Source organism: Sylvia atricapilla, chromosome 9, assembly GCF_009819655.1.
Source record: "Sylvia atricapilla isolate bSylAtr1 chromosome 9, bSylAtr1.pri, whole genome shotgun sequence".
Lineage (NCBI taxonomy): Eukaryota > Metazoa > Chordata > Aves > Passeriformes > Sylviidae > Sylvia > Sylvia atricapilla.
This window is the reverse complement of record NC_089148.1, coordinates 16,421,992-16,445,515: the sequence shown is the minus strand read 5'-3', so window position 1 is coordinate 16,445,515 and position 23,524 is coordinate 16,421,992. Positions and strand designations below refer to the sequence as shown.

General features: G+C 37.9%; 1 protein-coding gene across 7 annotated transcripts in view; it reads left to right on the top strand.

The window, feature by feature from the left end:
• The first annotated feature begins 122 nt into the window (after window positions 1–122).
• FUBP1 (far upstream element binding protein 1) overlaps window positions 123–23,524 on the top strand; it is a 33,437-nt gene continuing 10,035 nt past the window's right edge. The window contains exons 1-22 of one of the 7 annotated variants that reach the window (XR_010744233.1): window positions 123–425; window positions 1,392–1,482; window positions 3,374–3,412; window positions 3,765–3,804; window positions 4,606–4,655; window positions 4,748–4,819; window positions 5,111–5,168; window positions 5,629–5,791; window positions 5,871–5,969; window positions 6,053–6,154; window positions 6,832–6,934; window positions 7,019–7,119; window positions 7,712–7,853; window positions 8,623–8,783; window positions 9,534–9,688; window positions 9,776–9,855; window positions 12,640–12,768; window positions 13,385–13,459; window positions 17,664–17,809; window positions 19,351–19,443; window positions 20,313–20,360; window positions 21,289–22,913. Coding sequence is in view for 5 of the 7 variants with exons in the window: in XM_066325101.1 (XP_066181198.1) it covers window positions 312–425; window positions 1,392–1,482; window positions 3,374–3,412; window positions 3,765–3,804; window positions 4,606–4,655; window positions 4,748–4,819; window positions 5,111–5,168; window positions 5,629–5,791; window positions 5,871–5,969; window positions 6,053–6,154; window positions 6,832–6,934; window positions 7,019–7,119; window positions 7,712–7,853; window positions 8,623–8,783; window positions 9,534–9,688; window positions 9,776–9,855; window positions 12,640–12,768; window positions 13,385–13,459; window positions 17,664–17,809; window positions 20,313–20,360; window positions 21,289–21,294 (1,974 nt within the window). In the remaining 2 variants the exon portion in view is untranslated. Of the gene's footprint in view, window positions 426–1,391; window positions 1,483–3,373; window positions 3,413–3,764; window positions 3,805–4,605; window positions 4,656–4,747; window positions 4,820–5,110; window positions 5,169–5,628; window positions 5,792–5,870; window positions 5,970–6,052; window positions 6,155–6,831; window positions 6,935–7,018; window positions 7,120–7,711; window positions 7,854–8,622; window positions 8,784–9,533; window positions 9,689–9,775; window positions 9,856–12,639; window positions 12,769–13,384; window positions 13,460–17,663; window positions 17,810–18,178; window positions 18,547–19,350; window positions 19,444–20,312; window positions 22,914–23,524 lie in introns of those variants that run through there. The other 6 variants (XM_066325101.1, XR_010744232.1, XM_066325104.1 and 3 more) reach the window with 6 other exon arrangements.

Sequence of the window (23,524 nt, the reverse complement as noted above, 5' to 3'; positions counted from 1 at the left end):
TCTCCCGGCCCTATCAACAGCGTCTCCAAGCGCTCGCGCCTCCCGTGGAAACATCGCGATCTCACCGGCCCCCTGCAGGGCGGCCCCGGAGACCCCGCGGGGCCGGCTGGGCGGGGCCGGGAGAAACGCCGCGAGGCTTCTCCGCCGTTCTCCGGCTCCCGCAATGAAATCCCGCCCGAGATCTCGCGAGGTTTCGGCGCGCACCCCCCCGAGCACGATGCCGCGCAGGAATGTGAAAGGCGCGCGCCCGCCGCCATTTTCTCTCTTTCTTGGCAGACAGCGGCAGCGGCCGGAGCGGCACCGGGGCGGCCATGGCGGACTATTCCACGGTGCCCCCTCCTGCCGCGGGCGCGCCTGGGGGAGGCGGTGGCGGGGCTGGAGGAGTGAACGATGCCTTTAAAGACGCGCTGCAAAGGGCTAGGCAGGTGTGTGTGTGTGACTCCATGGAATCAATGGGGTCCCGGGGCCTGGAGGCCGCGGTCTCCGAGCTGCGGGAACAGTGAGGGCGCTGCGCACTCGGCTGCGGGGAGCGGGGGCTCCTCCGCCAGCGCGTGTGTGCTGGGGGGAGCTTTGTCCCTTCCCCACGCCCCCTTTGCGCCACCTGCCCGCCCTGGGCCGCGAGGTGTTTCTGGCCCTGCTCCGCCATCGCCCGCGAACAGCGCCGGGATCGTCCCGCGGGGATTTTGGTGAGAGGAGCGGCCCCGCGGGGTCCCTCCCCGATGGCGGGGAGGCGAAATCTCGGCGGGCGAGTAGCGGCGCGTTCTCGGGCCGGGCCCGGCGGAGGGACGGGAGGGTGGCGGCTCCGCGGCGCGGGCCGTGTTGTGGCGCCCGCGGCGCCCGCAGCCCGCTCGGACCGGTTGGGCAGCGCCGCGGCCTGCGGAGCGAGGGCGGCCCCGGCGGAAGCTCGTTATCCCGCAGTTTTATTTGTAGCTTCTGCACCACGGGCGATGTTTTTATCGCTTCTCGGGCGAAATGTTCGCCTAGTCTGTTAATAAGCGGTCGCGGTTTTGGCAGTATTTGAAGACCCAGTGTAGTCGAGTTTGGAAATTGTTTGGTGAGGCCCTACCGTGAGCTACCACAGTGTTTAGTGAGGAACGCGTAGAGAAAGAGAATCCCCGTTTAAGGAAAAAGGTTTTGGTGTTTAAAGGCCGAGTTCTCTTTATGTTTGTTTTCCTTAAGTGAGGAAAATTTAGGAGACTGCTGTTGAAGGATGGGCACAAGTCTTTAAAAGAGAACCTTTACTAACGAGACTGGATTGAGCTTTTATTTAATTATTTGGGGTCGTTTTAATGCGCACTGTTTAAATCCCTGAAATCTTTTAGAAGACGTGGAATAAATATGGGCCGAACTAATTATTTTTTTTCCTTGGCTCACATCTGCCTTTTGTTTAGATTGCGGCGAAAATTGGAGGAGATGCTGGCACAGCAATGAATTCAAACGACTACGGTTATGGAGGGCAGAAAAGACCTCTGGAGGATGGAGGTACGCATTCATTCCTGCTGCATTTATTTTTATGAAGTACGGCCGCTGTGCCAGAAAGATTGCAGGTGATGGGTTTGTTTGTGGATTTGGGTTTTTTTCATTGCAGAGCATTAAAGCATTTTGTTTGCCTCACACATCATGATAAATTTTTTCGCCTTCAGTTTAGTGGGAAAATTTTAAATCGTTGTGCTCTAACCTGAAGTGAATGTAAGCCTATTTTACAGTATTTTAAATGTGGTTTAAGTGCTGCAAATAGAAAAATGTATGCTGGGGAAAGGGACAGAAGTACTCTGGTTGCAAAATGCCTGTGCAGGTGTCATTGGAGTCTCTTGTGGTTGTGTGGGATTGGTTACAACCTGTAAATCATAATTAGAGCAGAAAGTGCTCCTGAAGCTAGATTGTTTCATTAACTGTTTTACAGTACTGTTTCAAATAAAAGTGTTAATGCATTTCATTTTAAAAGCATAGAACTTTAAAAAAAACACGGGAAAGTAAATTTTCTACCTCGAAGACACTTTTGTGTAGTATAGTAGTTCAGCCTACAGCGTGTGTGAACCCTGATAAGATCATACTGAAATCTTCTTACTTATTGCAGCTTTTTGGATTTGCTTTACACTGCAGTAAAGTTTTCTCCTAAAATGTGTGTGTGTCGTCTTCTGTCTCTTACGGAGCATCCACTTTGAACTTAACAGGGTTTGATATACAAACAAAATTCCAGCTAAATCATAAGAAGAAATCTTTGAGCTTGCTGAAATGTTCTCATAGGTCTCGCAAAACAGAATTGCCTTTTTTTTTTTCCTTTAAGAGGATTGAAACTCAGTCTACAGAATGTAACTAAGGCTTTATATCAGGAGTTCTTGTGTCCTACAATAAAGTTTTTTTTTTCTATTAAAGGTGAGGTTTTTAATATTCAAAAATGAGCTAATGATGCTTCAGATGATATATGTAATGTATTCTTTTTATTTTATGTGTAGATGGCTCTTGGACAAGTCCGAGCAGTACAACACACTGGGAGGGAATGCCCTCTCCTTTTAAAGGCAGGAATTTTTATTTATTACCTGTGTTTAGTATGTAAACATGACATAAACTAGTGGATCTTTCTGGACTGACACAAATATTTCTTGGAGTATGTGGCTGAGTTTTTGCTGCACATAAATTATGGTGGCTCATATAGCCTTTATTTTGGGGTGGGAAGAAAGCATCTGAAGTATTATCTTTTCAGATATAGGTTTGCGATGCCTTTTATTTCTCTACCGTACAGAAAGGATTCAGACAGTAGTGATGTAGTTACTTTGATTCTGCTTTTTTTTCTTTTTTTTTTTCTTTTTTTTTTTTTCAAGTTTTATGCTATGAAATGCTTGATATTTGGATAGAGATTTCATATCAACATTCAGATTGAGGTTGCATTGCCGTGTGATACTGTTGTATTTTCAGATGTTTGGTCTAGATTCGTGGTCATTGTCAGAATTATCGTTTTAAGTTATTGTTGATTTTTGTACGGATTTGATTTTTTTCTTTTACTATAGAAGCATCATTAGCTTGAGCAGCCAACAAGGCTCCACTTTGTTCCTTATCTTAGTTGAGTTTCAGTGACTGGGTATCTGTGAGCTATCTACGTACAGTGCATTCTGCAAGCTGCCTTTTGTTAAACTGAATAGATACATGGAAAAACCTAACATCTTTTCAGCTATGCTAACCAAGTGCTGAGTGTTCGTGAAATTCTTTCTTTTATTCAGATGATCAACTCCCTGAAATTGGAGGAGAAAAAAGAAAGAAAGAAAGAAAAAAAAGGGGGGGCTAAAATACACTGGAAATTTACAATTCACATTAAAGGTTTAAACACTTCCTGAATTTCTTGGCAAAAAAAATTTAAAAAATCTTAATTTTGCAGATCAACCAGATGCTAAGAAAGTTGCTCCCCAGAATGACTGTAAGTAATTTTTATTTTGTTGCCAAAAAAAACCCTAAACAAGTGTAACATTGTCAGAACAAGGGTTTGAAAGTGTTCTGGTAGGTGACACTTGAATAAGTAAGATCCAAAAAATGGCTGGGGTTTTATGTGTTACTTTGTTGAAGCGGTGGAGTGGGAGTCGGCTTGGTAAAACTGACTGTGGTGGTGGCAACAATTGAGAGTCTTTATTGTTTTCAAACCTTTTGATAACACTTCTTAAAAATGAACTTGGGCAAAGGTTTGATACAGCTGAGTTTTGCTATCAAAGGAGAAGCTTAGTTGTAAGCTGTACCACTTGTTTGAATTTAATTTTAACGATGTTTGTTTTTAGCTTTTGGAAATCAGCTACCACCGATGCATCAGCAGCAAAGGTAAGAGTTACACTACATCTTACGTAGGATTTTTATTGAAATCAAGCAGTTTCAAGCAGTTTTTCTGAAAAAGTGGTATCAACACATGAAACATTTATTATGTCTTTGTGTGATCTGTTGAAATTTAGCTTTAGCAAGTCCCAAGTCAGGCACAGAAAATGTACCTACACTGCTCTTTTCTTTGTTTCTTTTTTTCTTTCTCCACAGCCTAGGCTGTGGATTGAACTTAATAAAAGGAAAATATGTTGGCTAGCTTTTACTACTTCAGCATAGGTAGCATAGCTAGAAGTTGGAAGCAGATCTGAAGAGAAAGGGGCTGATGCCACCTTGTAAACAAAAAGCAAAGCTAAATGACCTGAAAACAAATAAAATAATTCTGACTTCATGCAGAGTATTACTCAATTACATTTGTTACAACTTCATTGTTTTCTCTGCTCACTTCTTACCTAAACAACCAGATCCAACTATTATTCTTATGCTTTGACAGTTCTGAGATACCAAAATTTCCAGCATCCTTTGATGGATATACAGATGAAACTTTGAATGCTACAGTAGCCTTCTCTGTACTGTGCATCTGCTAATTAAGAGAGTGAAGGAAAACTTTTGACTGATTTGTATGACACTTAAACCTTTTGTCCTTTCTGTGTGTTGTCAGCTTAGTTAGAACTGTGCTTGCATAATGAGTTTTAAAGTTAATGGGAGGCAATGGTGGGGCAGTAGCTTGCTTTAGGGAGCATTTATATAAATGTGATGCTGGTTTGTCTCTGGATGATCATGTCTTTTGTTTAACATTGGCTGTAGGTCTGTGATGACAGAGGAGTACAAAGTTCCAGATGGGATGGTTGGATTCAGTAAGTAGTGTGGGTGTGCTCTTGTAGTACAGTGGGGGATGCTAGTAGATGCTGGTAATACAAATAATCATTCTGTATTTTCTTTCTCCAAGTAATTGGCAGAGGTGGAGAGCAGATCTCACGCATACAGCAAGAGTCTGGCTGTAAAATACAGATTGCACCTGGTAACTATTGCCGGGGGTTTAACTTGTTTATCTGGGGGGAATTGGGGGCTGGTTGGTAGGAAGTCCAGAAGATTGTTCATTGCTTCTCATTGCCTGGACCTTTACTTAAAATATAGGTTAATTTTTTTCATGCTAATTATGACTATGATGGGCTAAAGAAATGCATAATAGGATGCACTGATTATTCTACTTCATTCAATATGAAATTCCAGAAGTTTGTATATTATGATTAATTTTGTAGTCTCTTTCTAACTTAACACTACTGATAAGTTGTTTTTTTCGTGATTGCAGATAGTGGAGGCCTGCCTGAAAGATCATGTATGCTAACTGGAACACCAGAGTCTGTTCAGTAAGTATTTTTAACTGATGTCAGGACTGTAATCGTGATTTTTCTCTGATGGCAGCTGACCTGACACGTGGTGAATATAGACTTGCTTTTGTCCAGCGTTGTGGTAGCGGTTAGAGGTAAAAATGTCCTTACTTTGCATGCTGAATCAAGCAGCAGCTTTTGTTCTGAATTAAACTTTTGATTAGTGTAACTATACTCAGGAACCTTGAGGAGGTAACTTCATTACATATGTTTGGTGAAGGGACCACCTTTTGTATTCCACTATTGGGATGGTTTTATTATTTTCCAGTTAGTGTCTTAAATTACTTTTGCAGATTGATTGACATTGCATCATATTTCTTTGTGATAATAACCATGATTCTTTTGCAGGAACTTTTCAAATTTAAAGTATTGCCAAGCAGAACAGATGTGGGCAAGTGATACTTGCAGAAGTATTATAAATCTGTGTTTTCTTTCACAGGTCAGCAAAAAGATTACTTGATCAGATAGTTGAAAAGGGAAGACCTGCACCTGGGTTTCATCATGGTGATGGACCTGGAAATGCTGTCCAAGAAATTATGATTCCAGCAAGTAAAGCAGGATTAGTTATTGGGAAAGGTGGAGAGACAATTAAACAATTACAGGTATATATGTATTTTCTTTTAGATATGATAGTACTGAATGTGGATAGGAGTGAGTATTGACCTCCCTTTTGTCAAATAGGAGCGGGCAGGTGTCAAAATGGTCATGATTCAAGATGGTCCACAGAACACTGGTGCAGACAAACCCCTTAGGATAACTGGAGACCCTTATAAGGTTCAGGTAAGGAGTGCCTCACAGTTCAGAGCATTTTCAAATCCTTTCTGGTGTTGCAGTGCCTGAAAGAACTTTCATTCTTCTTTTAGCAAGCCAAGGAAATGGTGCTGGAGTTAATTCGTGATCAAGGTGGCTTTAGAGAGGTGCGCAACGAATATGGGTCAAGAATAGGAGGAAATGAAGGGATAGACGTAAGCATGGTTGAAAAACTTGTTCACTGTATTTTGAGATGTTAACTTTAAAATGTTAAGCTGTGTAATACCACTGAAAGCTTTTAACCAGATTTCAAAAGTAGTGGCATGTAAGTATTACGTGATCATTGATGAATTCATGACACTAAAAGATGTGCAGCATTCACTTTCCATTACCAGCAGTTATGAACAGTTTCTGTTCAATTTCTGTAGTTTATCAAATAAACAAGTAAATTATATGGCCATATGTGTCATGTTACAACCTTATCGAAACTGAACTTCGGCCTTTACAGTACTTAAATGAGTCCAGCTGTTAATGCAAGTCACAAGCTAGAAACTGTTCATCAGGGGAGAGGCTTAAAGCTTCATCTGCTAGAATCTGCATTTTAGACACTCTATAAATTCTTGTTTTCTTCATTTTTTACTTTGAAAAGCATAAAATTCACTTTAATTGCTACCACTCTGAGACCTTTTAAAACATAGGATAACTTCCTTTTTTAAGGTTTAGTCCAGTATGTGCTGAGCTTGTGACTTGATATTAAAAAATTTATCCTTGAAAGAGCCTGAAGTGTCATTGGTCTTGCCCTAGTTTACAATTCTTATTCTAACCCTTTCATTGTTTGGATTTTTCGGGGATATTTGTGTGATCAACATCTTGTTTGGTTGGTTTATTTTAGGTTCCAATACCACGATTTGCTGTAGGTATTGTGATTGGAAGAAATGGAGAGATGATTAAAAAGATCCAGAATGATGCTGGTGTTAGGATCCAGTTTAAGCCGGGTTTGTAACACTGTCATAAGTTTCTGTGACTTAAATGTAAATTTACTGAATTGCGTATACTGAAATAGTTCATTTTCATTCCAGATGATGGAACAACTCCAGATAGAATAGCCCAGATCACAGGGCCTCCTGACAGATGTCAGCATGCTGCAGAAATTATTACAGATCTCCTTCGGAGTGTTCAGGTTGGGTAACATTGTTCAGTGTTTAAACCTCCTGCCCACCTTTTGGAAAGGCCCAAAGTTTTCAAAAAGTGCGTGTAACTAAAGAAAATAATTTAGGTGTGTCATTTGAATCTACTTCACAGTTTGGTCTGGAATGCAAATGTTTACTTTTACAGTTACAGTTTTGCAAGTGACCATACTGATTCAAAGTTACGGCATTTCTTAATGTGGCTGATTTTAGAGCTGCTGCTTCTATTTAGTAGTAGTAGTTAATATGCTCTTACTTTTGGTTGTAACCAGTGTTTAAAAGCTTACTGGTAAATGAGCCCCACTGCTGTATTTACAGAAGGCAGACAAAAATCACATCTTTGTGTGTGTGGAATTTTCTTCTTGCTTCTATATCCTTTCCTCCTTCATCTTTAATGTGCAGAATTGTACAGAACATTTTTTAGAAAGTAATTTAGGTCTTCTCTAGAACTACTGCTTTAGCTACCAAAATTGTCTGAACAGTGAATAATTTATTTTTTTTAATGATAATTTCATGTAACTGGTTTGCAATATTTGTTTGCTATAATTTTATAGAAATTGTTCATTTGTTGCTGCTTCTTTTTAGGCTGGTAACCCTGGTGGACCAGGACCTGGTGGTCGAGGAAGGGGTAGAGGCCAAGGCAACTGGAACATGGGACCTCCTGGAGGATTACAGGAGTTCAATTTTATTGTCCCTACTGGCAAAACTGGATTAATCATTGGAAAAGGCAATATACCTTATATATGTACATCTGTATGTTACTTTAAAAACCACTCAGCTTTTCTGTGTGGACAAATGCCATGGTCCACAGACTTGTGTGATGAGCATGAGGCTAGTAAATGCCAAGGTTGTATGTTCAGTTCCTGTATGGGCCTTTCACTTAAGAGTTGGACTCCATGATCTTTGTGGGTCCTTCCAACTCAGAATATTTTGTGACTCTTGTGATTTTTATTTTTTTTAATTGCCAAATTTCCCCTGTTTTGAAGAGTTTGTATGTTCTAATGGTACATTTAACTTTCCTGGATCCTGTAAGAGGAGGAGCCAGTTGAGGGAATTCAGCTTTCTGGCTTTGGTGCACTGCAAGAAGTTGTGGACTTAACTACCTTGTCAGCCTCTATGGCTTTTGTCCTTTGGGCTTCCTTGCACCTTTTTGGGGAGGTTGGGTTTTAAGTTTATATTTACTGATAACCATGTGTGTCTGTTGTTACTAATGTCTAATATTAAATGTTTACATAAATGAAAAATACAGATTGTAGGAATTCTTTGCTGCTGTTTCTGGCTTTGTAGTCTTTAAAAATTTCTTTTACTAGCTTATTGCTGTTAAAGCTCTACTACACTGAAGAGATGTTACTTGAAATGCTAGAACGTCCTTGATTGTCTCATAAGAATAGGTGCCTTTTCATGTCTTTTCAGCTTCCATTGTGTTGACTTTCTGTGATGTGAATCAGTATTTTTTGCTTTGATGCACGTCGTAAAAACTCTGTATTGCATTGTAGGTGGTGAAACTATTAAAAGTATAAGCCAACAGTCTGGTGCTAGAATAGAACTTCAAAGAAATCCTCCACCTAATGCAGATCCAAACATGAAGATGTTTACCATCCGTGGAACACCCCAGCAAATAGATTATGCACGACAACTTATAGAGGAAAAGATTGGAGTGAGTGGATAACTGCTTTTTTTGTTTACTATTAAAACTAAACAGAGCCAAAAGCAAGTCTCCTTTATGGAGATTTCTCTTGCCTTTCACTTCCCAGAATAATTTAATTAGATAATAAATTGATAATAATGGTAATTGGATTTAAAGTAATATAACAAAATCTTGAAATGAAAGCAGTTGATCTGATCTCTTCAACATCATGTGGTGTGTTCTTGAAAATGCCAATTTTGTGTATATGAAAAATTTGCTAAGTTCAAAGATGTCAGTGATATTGTGTGTTTTGTTTTTCAGTCTTAGCATGTTTGGATAAAGTTCTAATCCAAGTTACACCTTCAGTTTCACTGCAGTTTTGTTGCATGTGTGTGCATGTAATCAAATTTACTAAGGCTTTTTGTGCCTGATCTTACAAGCAGGTTTAGTTAGTCAGATTTAGATGTATTGGTTTATTTTGAAACTGATAGTCTTGTTAGAATGTGGGGAGTTTAGTGCAACTTGTGGAAAGATTCATGGGTTTTTTGTAAAATCCTTCACTTCCTCAGGGAGGAACTGAAATAAGTGCAGTTTTTAGTTGCTATGACTGCCACAGCTTGGCCTAATCAAACTTTGAGTAGCCTGTTTTCTGCAGGTAACTGTTTTAAAACCATTCAAACCTTTTAGACATTCTTTGAGTGTTCAGATAAATGCTTTTAAAATGCTGAAAAATGAGGAACCTCAAAGTGTATTTTCACCTCTCTTCTACCTTTGTTACAGGGTCCAGTGAATCCATTGGGTCCGCCTGTTCCTCATGGTCCCCATGGCGTTGTTCCCGGCCCACATGGACCTCCTGGACCACCAGGTCCTGGTGCTCCCATGGGACCATATAATCCAGCTCCTTATAACCCAGGCCCTCCTGGTCCTGCACCTCAGTGAGTATTGCTTCAGCTGACTTCCTTCTGTGTGGGGTGACCCTGGAATAGCCTTTCACTCTGTGTGTATGACCTGATCTCTTACAGTGGTCCTCCAGCTCCATATGCTCCACAGGGATGGGGAAATGCTTATCCACACTGGCAGCCACCAAACCCACCAGACCCAGGTAAGGAATGCACACCTGTATTGTAGTGTTGGTATACTTCAAGTGCATCCATTCTGTCCTTACAAATATATGCATTGTACAGTTCACTTGTGTTGCCTTCATAAAGCTGGAAAGCTCCTGTTTTTCTGGCTTTTTTTACTGATTGTCAGTGTACTTACGTTTTGCACTTTCCATGTGTGGCTTGTGAAATGTTGAAATTTAATTGTTACTGTTGGAGTATGCTTTTTTACAAATGTTATTAAAACTGCATCACTCTGATACTTTTTGCAAGTCTTGGTTCACTGATTTTGTGCAATTCAGTTTTCTTAAAATTGATATTTTTGCGTAAAGTTCTTTAATAAGGATGTCCTTCTCTAATAGTAAATGACTTTGTATCTTATTTTGAACAGTCTTAAATGATTTGTCTTTTAGCAGTTAATGCTGTGATGTTTCTAGGTTTTGTTCTATTACAATTACTTTTAGGAGTCTGATACACCAATGTATTTTGTTGAGTCTATTTTGAGGGCTAAAACCTTGGTGAATGGCTGTTAATACAGTAAAACTAGTTAGGGGTTGTATTTTGAGCTTTTGCTGATAATAGTCTTGTATTTTCTTCTGAAACCCATCTTTGTAGAATCCGTTTCTTCTGTTTCTGTTTATTATTGTCGAGGCTGGGAATTCTTACTTAATTCACAACTTCCAAAGTTGTAGTATCCTGCTTTTCTTTAAGTTTACATCCTTTGGTTGGACTAGAGGATATGGGGAAATGGAACATCAGCCACAGAAGGCATGGTAAGGCTAGATGCTTGAGTCTATTGTACCTCATTTGTTTGAGGTAGTTTCCTCAGAACTTGAACCAAAAGATCTCAATTTAATTTTTATTACAAATGACAGATACTTTCTGATAGCCACCATTCTTGACATAGGTTCCATTAGTGGAGAGGGGACCTCTGTGTATGTATCACGTTGTCTGTGCAAAGAGCTGTTGCTGGTTTTAGTTCCCAAACTTCGGCACAAGGTAGCTCTACATGTATTCATTCAGTTCAATATTTAAAATGCCTGTTGATATCATTTAAAAGTAGAATGGTTCAAAGTGACTTAGTCTCAGCATAGCAAAAGTGTTAAATGCAAAACCACTGCTAAAATGCTACGGCCTTTCCTACACTATCTTTTTTTGTTTATGTGAAGTTATTTAGCTACATAAAGGCTGTGTAAGAAAAAATGGCAAATACTCCCTTGATGTCATCTTGATGATTCTGTAACTGTTTTTTTGATAAATACTTCTCTTAAAAATCTAATGAAGTTCTCATATGTGCAGTTGAAGTTGGTGTTTCTTTTGACTAGCATTTATTTGGATGAATTTTCTACAGTTCTCACTAAGTTACTCGTTCCGGTAACAAATGGGTTATTTTAGTATTTTTTTCAGAAGTGCTTTCTTCAGAACCGTGCTTGCCCTTGTCATATGAAAGTGGAGCTAGTTACTGCAGTCAGATTTCTTTGGAAATTTAATGAAACCAGCTCTGTGTACTTCTACTCTAGAGAAGTAGCTAAGGAGAAGGAGGGGAGGGAATTGAGCAATGGCTTGGTTGATATTTGCAGGTAACCTTAAAATATAGGATGTGTTAGTTTAAATCCACTGTTGTTGATGGAAGTGGTATGATTTAAAACAGAAAGTGGTGTGTTAACGTTTTTTTCTGTGTGTATTTGAAGTGCTTACTTCTGACTTTGGTCACAGGATTTCATTTAGCATGAATTTGTTGTTCTGGGTTTCTTCTTGAATGCCTTTTTCAGGGGATTTCTTCATCTTCCATTACTCACTGCCTTACCTGTTTTGTGTTTAGGGAGGACTGTATTTCTGTTCCCGTGTATAGTTACTCTAGTTGTGTCCGTGTTCTTTTGTGAAGTTCTCTCCTCACTTGGCTGCATTTCTTTGCAGATACTTTTATTCCTTAAGCCTGCAAATCCTGTTTACAAATACATGCTGGTTGTGTAAAACATATTATGTTCTCTAATAGTAGATTTTCAGATATTGTGGATTGCCAGTCTGGTAATGTAAACGATCTGTGATTCAGCAAGAATAAGCCATTCTTAAAGGCTAAATGTGAGAAACAGAGAAATAAAACCCTAGGAAGCAGCATCATTGGCCTACCTATATGTAGATAAAAATAAGGAACCATGGAGGTAGATGCAGAAGAACCAACTGTTTCTATTATTTTTTATACTAAAAAGCTGTAAGTAAACAGTGATGCTTAATAGCCATGTATGGGGATTCAGGTTCTTAAAATGCTGAATGTTTCTCTATTGCACTGTTACCTTAAAGTTGTAACTGCCAAGCATTGCAAATACCTAGTAAGTCTTGTATTCTTCTGTTTCAGAAATATGTATTTGGCATGCCTCCTCCACCGGTGCCAGTGAGGTTCTAACAAAAGTAAAACCACTGAAATTGTTTGGTGCTAGAATGATTCATTGCTGCTACCATTTATTAACATGACTGTTTAAATAAACTTGAGATACTTGTTTCTGTTTATCACATGTAAAATTAATAAGTGGCATTGTAGTAGTAAAGGTTCTAAAATTATTTTATCTCACTAGCTCTATGAAAGTTGACATTGTACAGTACATTGGTCTGAAACCTGATCAAAAGTTTATGCTAGAAAGAAAAAATACTTAAAATATGTACATGGATATTTTGTTTAGATGAATTTTTCCTTGAAGGAAAATAAGAATGCCTAGGACAGGATTAATTGAGGATAGCATTCTGTTCATAGTAGTACTATCATAAATGCATATATTCTCTTTTCATAGGTAAGCCAGGAACAGATCCCAATTCAGCAGCGTGGGCAGCTTATTATGCTCACTATTATCAGCAGCAAGCACAGCCACCACCTGCAGCCCCTCCTGGTGGACCAGCTACAACCCAAACTAATGGACAAGGTAGAGTTAAATGGACACATTTCTCATTGCTGGAGTTGTAAATACCCCATTATTTTTTATTGTTGTTCTCATATATGTCAGGTAAATTTATTTTAAGGAGCTGATTTTCTCTGAAAACTATTGCTTATAGGCTTTAATACTGTTTTCTTAATTTCAGCAGTAACAAGGGTAATGTATTTGTCTTGGAATATACTCCAAAGAGAATTTTGCTGTAATGTGGGCTGACTTAATGACTACATAGAGCAATCATAAATAAAAATGTAATGAGCTAAGCTGTGGATTGTCATTTGCTTAAATGGTTGCATCACTTCCAGTGGGTTTTGGACAATTACTGTTGGGATATTTAGTTGTGTTATTTTAATTTTTGTCCCTGGCTGAGGCTTACCACTTGAATTTGGGTATTCTGTATTGCTAGTGGTATACACTTCCTGAATATTAAAAGCATGTCCTTTTTACTAGTAGTTTCTGATTGTAGTAGCTTGTACCACAAAGGTTTATAGTGTCAGATTTGAGTCATGTCATGAAGGACTGTTACTGAAAATTTCAGTTGATTATTTGGAGTATGTGTGAAGCAAACCCCAGTAATTCTGGTTTAACTATTTTTAATGTAATTCAGGAGATCAGCCAAATCCAGCACCAGCAGGGCAGGTTGACTATACCAAGGCCTGGGAGGAGTACTACAAAAAAATGGGTAAGTGTGCAGGGGTTTTTCTGGTTTTTTTTCTGTTCCACATTCATAGTGGAATCTTTTAGGAGATGTATATATTTTGCTGGATGAGATGGGGGTTTTTACCACAAAAAATTGAAATGCACAGTCCTGTGTCTTCTGAACCAAATACTGCTGAGAAACAGACTTCAGTTTTGTTTTGTGTTTAGGCATTTCATGGTACTCAGCTTTACAAAAATACTTGAAAATAATGAGATGTCTTTGATCATTACGAAACAACATCTTTTACACGTTTCAGTCTGAGTATTTTAAAGTACATTTCCTAAGTTTTAAAGTTAACTTGGATCTGCTTTATGAAGCTGTTGTTTCTTGTTTGGTAGTTGTTTCCCAATCCTCTTCAGATTACATACAATTTTTTTTCTTGTGCTTTGCTTTCTGTGTTCCAGGTTACTGAAGCATCATAATTAGCTTTAATTTTTACTGTGCCCTTTTTTAAATAGCAGTTGCTTTGCAGCACTATGGAGTTGTGTTTAAACTGCAAGCTACATGTTTTTAATAGCTTTTTTTATAAAAGTGAAATGCACATTCTGGTTAATTTGATTATTTAATGTTTCGTGTATAAGGAAGGAGTTGGGTTTTACGTACTGGCAGAAGGTGTCATGACCTTTTAACTTGTGGTCATGTTGTGTCCATGGTGTCCTGCCATGGATACTGTGGGTGACGGAGGGCTGGATACTGAGCAGCACTGGGTTTAGGAATGCCAGGGCTTTCCCAGATATCTCTGACTAGACCCACAGTCTGGTTTGGGATGTAGCTTTGTTTGCGTGGCAGGGTTTGGTGGGTGTTCTGCCATCTTCCAGCTGCACTCAGTTTTCTCATGGAATATTAAAAGCTTTCAGATTAAAGGTTAATAATATGCTTAATTCCTCTTATCAGCCTTCCACTGTATTGATAATTATTTTCCAAAACATAACTGTTCCTTATTTTGGCACAGTATAAGTGAAACAGAAAATATATAATGAGTATTTAGTTGAACTGTGTATCAGACTAAGAAAATTACAATTCCCAAACATGCAAATTTCTAATGTAATAGGCCTTCTTTGCATTTTTCTTCCTCCTGGTTCACTCAGCTATTTCTTTTCAGTTTACAGTCTTTGTTAGTTTGGCTCACATTCTGAAATGCAAACTTGTGAGTGGCTTTCATTTTTTCAAAAATGCTGTAATTCGTTGGCAGGTGCTCTGCTGTCTTTCTAATTTGCTGTCTTGGAAAGCAGAGTCTGGGTTGCACTAGTGTTGCACTTGCTCAGATTAAATAATAGATAGTTATAAGGTGTTGGGATAGAGTTTATGGGAGCAATTCCAAAGAGGAGTGTGAGCCAAAAAATACATGGGAAGGTAAAAATAGTTGCTCTTAAAATTCAAAATGTAAAAAATGCCAAGACAGTCAAATAAGAGGAAAAACAAAAGGGTGGTTCTCATCATAATTCCTTTTTGAGCTCTTTACCTGAAGGAGAGTTCTTGATGGCTGGACCTACAGAGCTTGACAGCTTGACTATAAATCATAAGAACTGTTTGCTGCAGAATCTTGAAGTGGTAGATACCATTTCTCTTTAAAGCCACTTAGAAAACAGGAATTCAACTGGAGTTGATGTAATGCTAAATGGTGCTGGTTTTCCCCACCTCATTAACAATGTTAAGTAGTAGAAGACCTGATGGACAGGAAGGCTGTCCAACAGGAAGTTCTTGTGGTCTCCAGGTTTTCCAGTGCCACTTGTGCTTCCTGTAGTACTGTAATCTTCTGTCCCCACTGACTTGTGCCAAAGGATGGGAATTACAAGTCACTTGTTGTTTGACAACTCAGATTTTTCACAACACAAAAGATTTCACCAAACACAGGGAGAGCTGAACTGAAACTCAGCTGCTGAAGAAAACTTCTGATAGTCCTTGTGGCAACCTAAACAAGTTGCCTGTGATACTGCAATTGGTGTTTTGGATTTTCTCATACTTAGTCAAGTATGAGTGATCCGAAAATGCTAAAACACTCCAGAATATTCCCATACAAACAATAATAGAGTGTCTTTTTACTGGTGTGATATGACACTGTTAATCACAAAGAACACTTCACTGTAGTTTTCACTGAACAGCGACTTTAATATTAGACCGTTTTCTGGCTCAGAAATACAGTGACAAAGTTGTCCATCTCCTTTTTCAGACCCTTGTTTCAGGGGCTACTGCTTTGAGTAGCAAATACTCCAGCAAGTCTTTTATGGATAACAGTTCCCTCTAAACATGAACTCTTGGAATTTGTAAATTTATCATATCAAGTCATTCCCATATATTGTGGGCTTGACATACAGTTAAAGGATTCCATAATAAAATAGAAGTGGTATTTCTTAAAAGATCCCTTAGCATTGTAGTGGGAAAGGAGAAATAAAACAGTTGGCTCTTACTAGAATCACCCTTGATAATGTTGAAATGTAAAATCTGCTGGTGTTTCCTTTCTCAGCCCTCCTTAAAGTGGGAGGGGTTATGTGTTTTTCATATTTCCTTTGTGTGGAGCTGATCAGGATAATCCATAAGTGTTCCTGTTGAATTTGGATATTAATGAGCAGGTGCTGCTTAGAGGAGCTTCTACACAGAAGGGAAACCTTGACTAAACTGCTGATTTCCATGTGTAGGTTCAGAACTAGTCATAGTACTTAGTAGGGAAATGGGGCACCCAAAATACCCATCAGGACAGAAGTCCAGTTTGATGTCTTTGAGTAAAGGTTAAATTTCTCTTCATTTGATTCATTATTTGAATTTCAGTGCTGCCTTGACGTAGTTGGCTGAATGTCCAAAGATTCTTGGGTCATAGTGCACAAAAAGATCTCTTATCTTTGACATTCAGTTGTGCTGACAGCAATTTGTGAGTACAGTGATTATCTCAAAATAATGTTGAACATGGAAAGTGTATCCTGGGATCATTTGTAACCATATGAAAGGTAGTTTTTGTCAAAATAATTGATTAGAAGTGTAAAGTGTAAGTGGCGGTATGTTACAAGTTGTAAAACATGATAACAGCTCTAAAGGTTTTTCTGGAAATTCCTTTCCTATATAAACCAAAATAAATAATAGACTTTCAGAGCTTATCTACAGTGTAAGTGGAAAAAATAAGTTGTAAAGAGAGTTGGAAAATGGAACATTGTATTTTGGTGGTTTTCAGGATAGTTCTTTGCCAAATATTCACAGTCCTTGCTCACACTTCATGTTTTTGAGAGGATTAGAAGACTACACATGTAGGAGTAGTGTGAATGGAGGATGCAGGCTTGCATTTTGCTTGGATTTATTTCCTTTAGGGTGATTAGGTGTGGTGGTTTGGTTTTGTTTGGTATATGGGGCTTTTTCCTAATATCTTAGAAAAAGCTTGCAGCGGTAGTGTTTTTTTGGTAGTATCCTGACTATAGAACTTTTTATTTGAAAAATAAAACTCCTCTCAGAAACTGTAAAGATCAGTGGCACTAAGAGGGGTGTATTTGGTGTTTCTGAAGCTGGGGGAAAGGAAGTAAAGGTGTCTGTGACAGAACAGCACAACTGAAAGGTTGGCTGTAATTTTCTTTGATTGTTTTGCTTGTTTTTTTAATATACTAAGGAGTCCCTGTATATCAGTCTGTCAGTGTTTGGGATTCTGTTGAAAGGAGCACTAATTCTAAGCTGTCTGGGAGGATGTATTTTACATTCTTGTTTCTAGAGGATTGGAACTTCCACAGTGCGTGGAAGCAAATTTCAAGACTGTAACCTATGGTGGAGTAAATGTTTACAAAAATTATTGCACTTTTTTAAGAACTGTAACCTGCAATAGCCTTGTAATTAAATGAAGGATGCCAGAATTGGGGAAGTGTATGAATTGGAATTTGCTGAGCTAATAACTGCAGTCTGTAAAACAAAATTAGTCTAGGTGGAAAGTTTCGCCTCTTGGTGTGTATTTAAATGCTATTGTTGTTTAGGTCAGCAGGCTTTAAACATGGTTCATGATTGTGAATCAAGAGGCAGAAAAAACTCTCCCTAAATGTTGATTTACATGAATCATTATATTAAAATAATAGGATGAGTGTAGGCTGAAAAAAAGCAGCCAGAAGTTAATTCAAAAGCCTTGAAGGAATATTGCCAGGTGATGCTGGAGGCTGAGATCTTGAAATGTACTCATTTCTACTGCAACAAAAAAGCTGTGTAACTAATTTTACTGCAGGTCAAGCTGTTCCTGCCCCAGCCGGGGCTCCTCCGGGCGGCCAGCCAGATTACAGCGCGGCGTGGGCTGAGTACTACAGGCAGCAGGCAGCGTACTATGCTCAGACTAGTCCACAGGGAATGCCACAGCATCCTCCAGCACCACAGGTACAGTCCTAACGTGGTTTTTGGCTGGCTTCCGTCTCAGTGGTTGTAGATATTTTTTTGCATGTCTCCTGCTTTGTTCCTTTGGGGTATGCATCTTTTTTTCTAGCAAAATAGCTATCAGAATAATTACTAGATGACTTTGTTTACCTGATAACTTGAGTTCTGTATCTATCCATATGTTTGGTGATTTTTATTTTTTTTTTAAAGAAGAAAAACTTTCTCCTCCCAGGGTTTTGAAAACCATGCAAGAAGCCACCACCATTTACATTAACCAATTTTTCTTTCTTAAAGGCTTCACTCCTGAGTTAGAGCGATTTAAAGGATTTTCTTTAACTTTTTGTGTATCTCTTATGTATCTCTTCTGCACAGGGCCAATAATAAGAAGTGGACAATACAGTATTTGCTTCATTGTGTGGGGGAAAAAACCTTTGTTAAATGTATGGATGCAGACGCCTTGATGAAGATCTTAATTTTGGTTTAAAAAATAGTGTTTTTTGGAAATGTACAAAATATCTATCACTACTGATAGGAGGTAATATTTCTGTGTAGAAATGAAAAAAATGGTTTGTTTTTAGTATTAGTGTAGATGTACACATTCCAGCAAATGTATTTGCAATTATGTGGTCAATGCTTTGTGATATAAATGTACTTTTTCAATGTATACTTTATCACTTTTAAAATGCCTGTTTTGTGCTTTACAATAAATAATATGAAACCTCCTGTGTCGGTAAGTTGGATATGTGGGTATATGCAGAATTAATTATAGGATTGATTTGCAACGCAGAATCAAGGTACCTGTACACAAATGAGTTGGGCTTTTTCCCCCCCCCCATAAACCATGTTGAGTTTAAAAATTTGTCATTAGTGTGTTTTTCCCCTCTTGCAGAATAGCTGTAGATGGAGGATCTCTTTCATTCATTGTATTTTGCTGCCTAGCACCAGTAATCTTGATACCTTAATTTTCTTTCTACTTGGTTAAAACTGCATGTGGTTAAGAAGATGATCTTTTGGCATACTTCCATTGCATTAACAGTGAAATTTCCTTTTATACATGACCACTGTTTCAGATCTGTGCAGCTGCTATAACAGATAACTTTTGTTTTTAATTGAATACTTCAAAACTGTTCCTGCATAACTATTCTATGGATTTTTTCAGACTAGTTATAAAACTTATTTTAAATGTGCTTAAGACTTCAGTTTAAAATAGTCCACTTCAAAATTCAGTATAGAAAAGTCAATGTGGTAATGCATAGTAGTTACAAAAATTGCATCTGTCTTTAAAACGCTGTTTTGTTTGAGTGGTGGGAGTGGTTGAGAACTTCCTGCAGAGCAGATAACTTCTCTTTTTGTAAATATTCAAGTATTTGAATCAACTGATTATTTTTTTATATATACTTGAAACTTCTTATTGCTCTAATGCTCATACTAAAAAGCTGATTCTCTTGAAATCCTGTGTTTGCTCTTTGCATATTTATTGGCTCTTTGCATATATTAGACTACATGCACTACAGTCTGTCTTGCCATTGTCTGTTGAAGTGCAGGTTTGATCCAGCCAGTATAGAACTAGCTCTATAGGGGTGAGGAGGACTGTGCTGTGTATCATCCTTGATTGTTCCTTCAAGGAGCATTGCACTGTAAGTACATCAGAATGACAAATTGATGAACTGCAACAGTATCTTTTTGTCAATGTTCCACATAATGCAAATGCTGTACTTGTGTGATATTATGTTGGAATACAGTGCTGGTATCTTAGGAAATCTTAAATGCTTCTTAATTCAGAAACATAGGTTTGCTTATATATATATATATACCTACACATAATCTGAGTTTTGTGGGTAAGTATTCCTGAAACGTCTAGCAATAGCTAAAGAAAGTCATGTTTCTGTTTATCTGAGTAAGAGTTTTTTTATTAGTACTCCTGAGACAGCTGTCATTCAGTGTTTTTAAAGTATGCATATCATAACATTGAAGTCTTTGGAACCACTTGTTAGACAGAGTTGTCTTTGTCTCCAGATAGTTTGCAGATGTGTAGTGATGTAGGTATGTTTTAAATAATTCTGTAACTGTTAATTGCTTTAATTTTTGGAACACCATGTTGTTGCTTCGAGAATAAATTTTTTTAGGGTGGCTGCACAGAGAACTTTAAGTTAAGGCTTGAAAACTGAAGTAGTTTTTTCAGGTAATCAGCAATGTATGTATTGTGCTGTAGAAATAGCAGTTATTTTTATCCCTTTTAAAATTAGGAATTATGCTGGTAGTGTGAAGAAGGCTAGGACAGTATTTGCTATCTTTAGTGTAGGGTATTAAGTTTAATAGTTCAGGTATTTTGCATGGTATCTTGTAGATAACCTTACAGAATGGTGCATTTATTATGTACTAAACTGAGCAAAATTAAATTCACTGGATTCTTTATCATTCACAAAATGGAGGCTGTTGATTTTGATTCATTTAAGGTATAAAATCTTTATTAATTGCAAACAGTGCAATTATTTATACTTCACAGTGCCTTCCCAGACCTTCCACCTTAGGTTCTGCTGCAAAAAAGCAACAGGTAAGCACAACCTAAGGAAGTATATAAATTGATATATTTCAGTACATTAATGTTGTCCCTGTGAGATCTTTGTGGTTGTGTATTGAAAAGCAATCTGCTGCTTCCCCAAATGCATTGTTACTCACGGTTCCATTTGAGTGGAAAATCTTAAGTTTTTTAAGCAACTGTTTATATTTCTAGGTCAATATGTATTTTTTCTTTTTTTTTTTTCCTTTTTTTTTTCTGTTTTTTTTTTTTTAGAAAAGATTATTAGGTTGCAGTAATTGAACTTGATCAGAATAAGTAATTTTTCTTATCTTACCTCAGATAGATAATTGTTGCAATTAAAGAATCAAAACCTTTAAAATATGCAGGAATTGCTTTGGTTAGAAATGTCAACAGCCTTCACAAATGTTTTTTTTTAATAATAGGGCACTATTCCCACTTAATCCATAAGACCTAAATGTAAAGAATGACTTCTTGTTGTTATCACTGAACTTGATAACTTGTCTTACAGTTACAGTGTGTTAGTGGAATCTTTAGATAACTTAGTTTGCTTATTCATACTTGACATTGTAGGAAAAGAGATTTTGGAGTTTGAGATGAGTATGTTGTAACTGAAAAAGCATGAGCACCAGTTAAATCTTAACAGCACAGCAAATAGTATTTTATCGCTATAGCAGTCAGTGTATTCTGTTTCTTGATACTTTTAACTGAATTGCTGAATATTTTGATAGTATGAAATGTTAAATGTCTTACAGATGGTCTGGTACAGGTTTTTGTTCTGAGCTTTTGTTGTTGGTTTTTTTTAGCTTAACATAAAGCAGCATCTCTGGGTTTTTTGTTCATTATTTTGTTTCTGAAATGTGCTGCTCATCTTTCAAAAGTCCTGCTTATTTGTACATCAAAGAAAAATATTCAAAAATACTGCCTTCATTTTCACACACAGTGCTGAAGATGCTGCAAGCACCAAATCATAGCTCATAGAATCAGGTCCTGAGATAGTTACTACCAGTAAAGAGGAATCCTTTGAGTGTATGCCATTGGTGAGCCGATGAGCATGGACCATAGAAGGGCTCCATGTAGAAGGTAAAATTGGCAAAAGCATAACAGAATTGAAATGTATCCCATACATAATGATATAGGGTATAATTTTTGTTTTGATCACTTTTCATTCTTTAAAGTATTCTTTGTTTGACCATAACTGTTCCATGATCTGTTAAGTTTTTAAACTGTGATTTAATAATATAAACCATCTATTTTACTTTATAGTCTTCTAAACAGTCAAGCTAATTTTTGAACTGAATTAATAGTTGTGCTTCAGTTTCTCAAGCCGCTTAGTGTTTCATCTGTAGCTTAACATGTAACTTCATTTTTGACGTGAGAAGAGGGTAGGTGTGTACCATTTGGATTTTGATACTGTGGATTTAGTGTGGGGGTGAGTTATTTGTTCACTTCCTTTTTACATGGTACTTTCTCCTTCAACTGTTACTCGTAAGGTATCTTGAACAGTCTTTCAGTTATTAATTTAGCCTGTGGGAGGAGAAAGAGAAGAAAAAGCCAGTGTGTTGGGATGTTGCTAGTGTGTGGAAGGTGAGATGTTCTTGTGTATAGCCTTTGAGGTGTATTGGCTTCCAGCTCTCTCACTGCAGGGCTTACAGGTGTGGGGGTTTGTGTGGAGCATGGTGCTTCTTTTTCATCTGTCTCCAAACTCAGAGTTCCTGGGACAACAGTAGATTATTGGAGTTATCCCACTAGCCAAAAAGATAACTGGACTTGCTTAGAAATGCAGTGAACTTGTCCAAAAGGTGTCTTGAAATGTTTCTTGCTTACCCCACCCTCACTGCTTAGTGTCCCACAATAAATGTGAAGAGTAAGAAAAGTTTTAGAAGGAAGCATAATGTTCCAAGCAGGAAAAGCATTTTCGTATCACTTTCTGCAGCCTACACTTTATTAGGACATGGAACAGAATACCAGGTGGATACTCTTTATCCTTTAGTGTAATAAGGCATCTGTTTCACTTGTCCAGGCAGACAGGATCATGATTCACTCGCACAGCCTATCTTGAAGTATTTCATCTTTCTGCTGGTGGTATTTTTTTGGATGGTAGAAACTGTTTCTCCCTTGTTCTTTTCCAAAGTAATTCTTAAATTTTCCATTGCATGCCAAAAGCTTTTCCATTTTGCTTTTTTTCTGGAAGTGGGGGGAGGAAGGGAGGACTGGGCTTTTCAGAAAGCATACAATTGACAGGATTCCCTCTTCCCTAGTAATAGCTTATGAAACTCTTGTGTATGCACAAATATTTCTCTTGCGTGCATGTGAAATGCCTTTTCGTCCTGAGAAAAGTGTTCTCTGCAGAAACTACCCGTGTGTATACAGAAGATTGGCTTTAAAAGGCAACTGTGATGGGAACAGTGTCTTAGGGAGATGCAGCTTGGACTTGAGGTAAATTGAATGCTTTACAAAAATGTGGTTTTGAGCTTGCATTGACATTGTATGTAATATGGGTACACATTAACTGTATAATGGTTTTTGTATGGTTTTTCTCAATAAATGTAAACTGATGAATAATAATAGCCATGTTTTTGTCTTTTTTATGCTCCTGTATCTGCCTTTGTTTGAAGCAGCAGCTTCAGAGCAAAGATACCTGTAGCAACAAATACTTCTGTGAATGAACATCACCCACAAAAAATGAAGTAAAATGTTTATGTGGTTATTAGGATAAATACTAATTCAAAACACCATGCAGCAGATTCAGGAAAATTCCTTTTTGAAATCACCACATAAATTTAATTTCCTGCAGCTTACGTTGCCTTTATGTCAAGGCCTATACATGAGTTCTTTGAAATGTGACTTTATTTTTAAAGTTACTCCTCTGGAAGCTTAATCTGAATGGTTCAGATGGATGTTAGCAGGAGTGACAGGAACGTTGATGTCAGGTCTTGGAGAAAAACAGTACAGTAGCCTTAAGAAAACGATGGTTAGAGATATGGCAATAAACTTATTACATTAAGATTGAGGAATTAGGTACTTTATGAAAGTAATTCTTCTTAAAGCTTGTTTTTTACCAGCTTTAAATATGAGCCAATCATAGATGTAACTGTTTGTTTCTGTGTCTTTTAATCAGTGAAAAAAGTCACAAGCTTTACAAGCGTCAGTACTTTGAAGACTACTACAACCTAAAG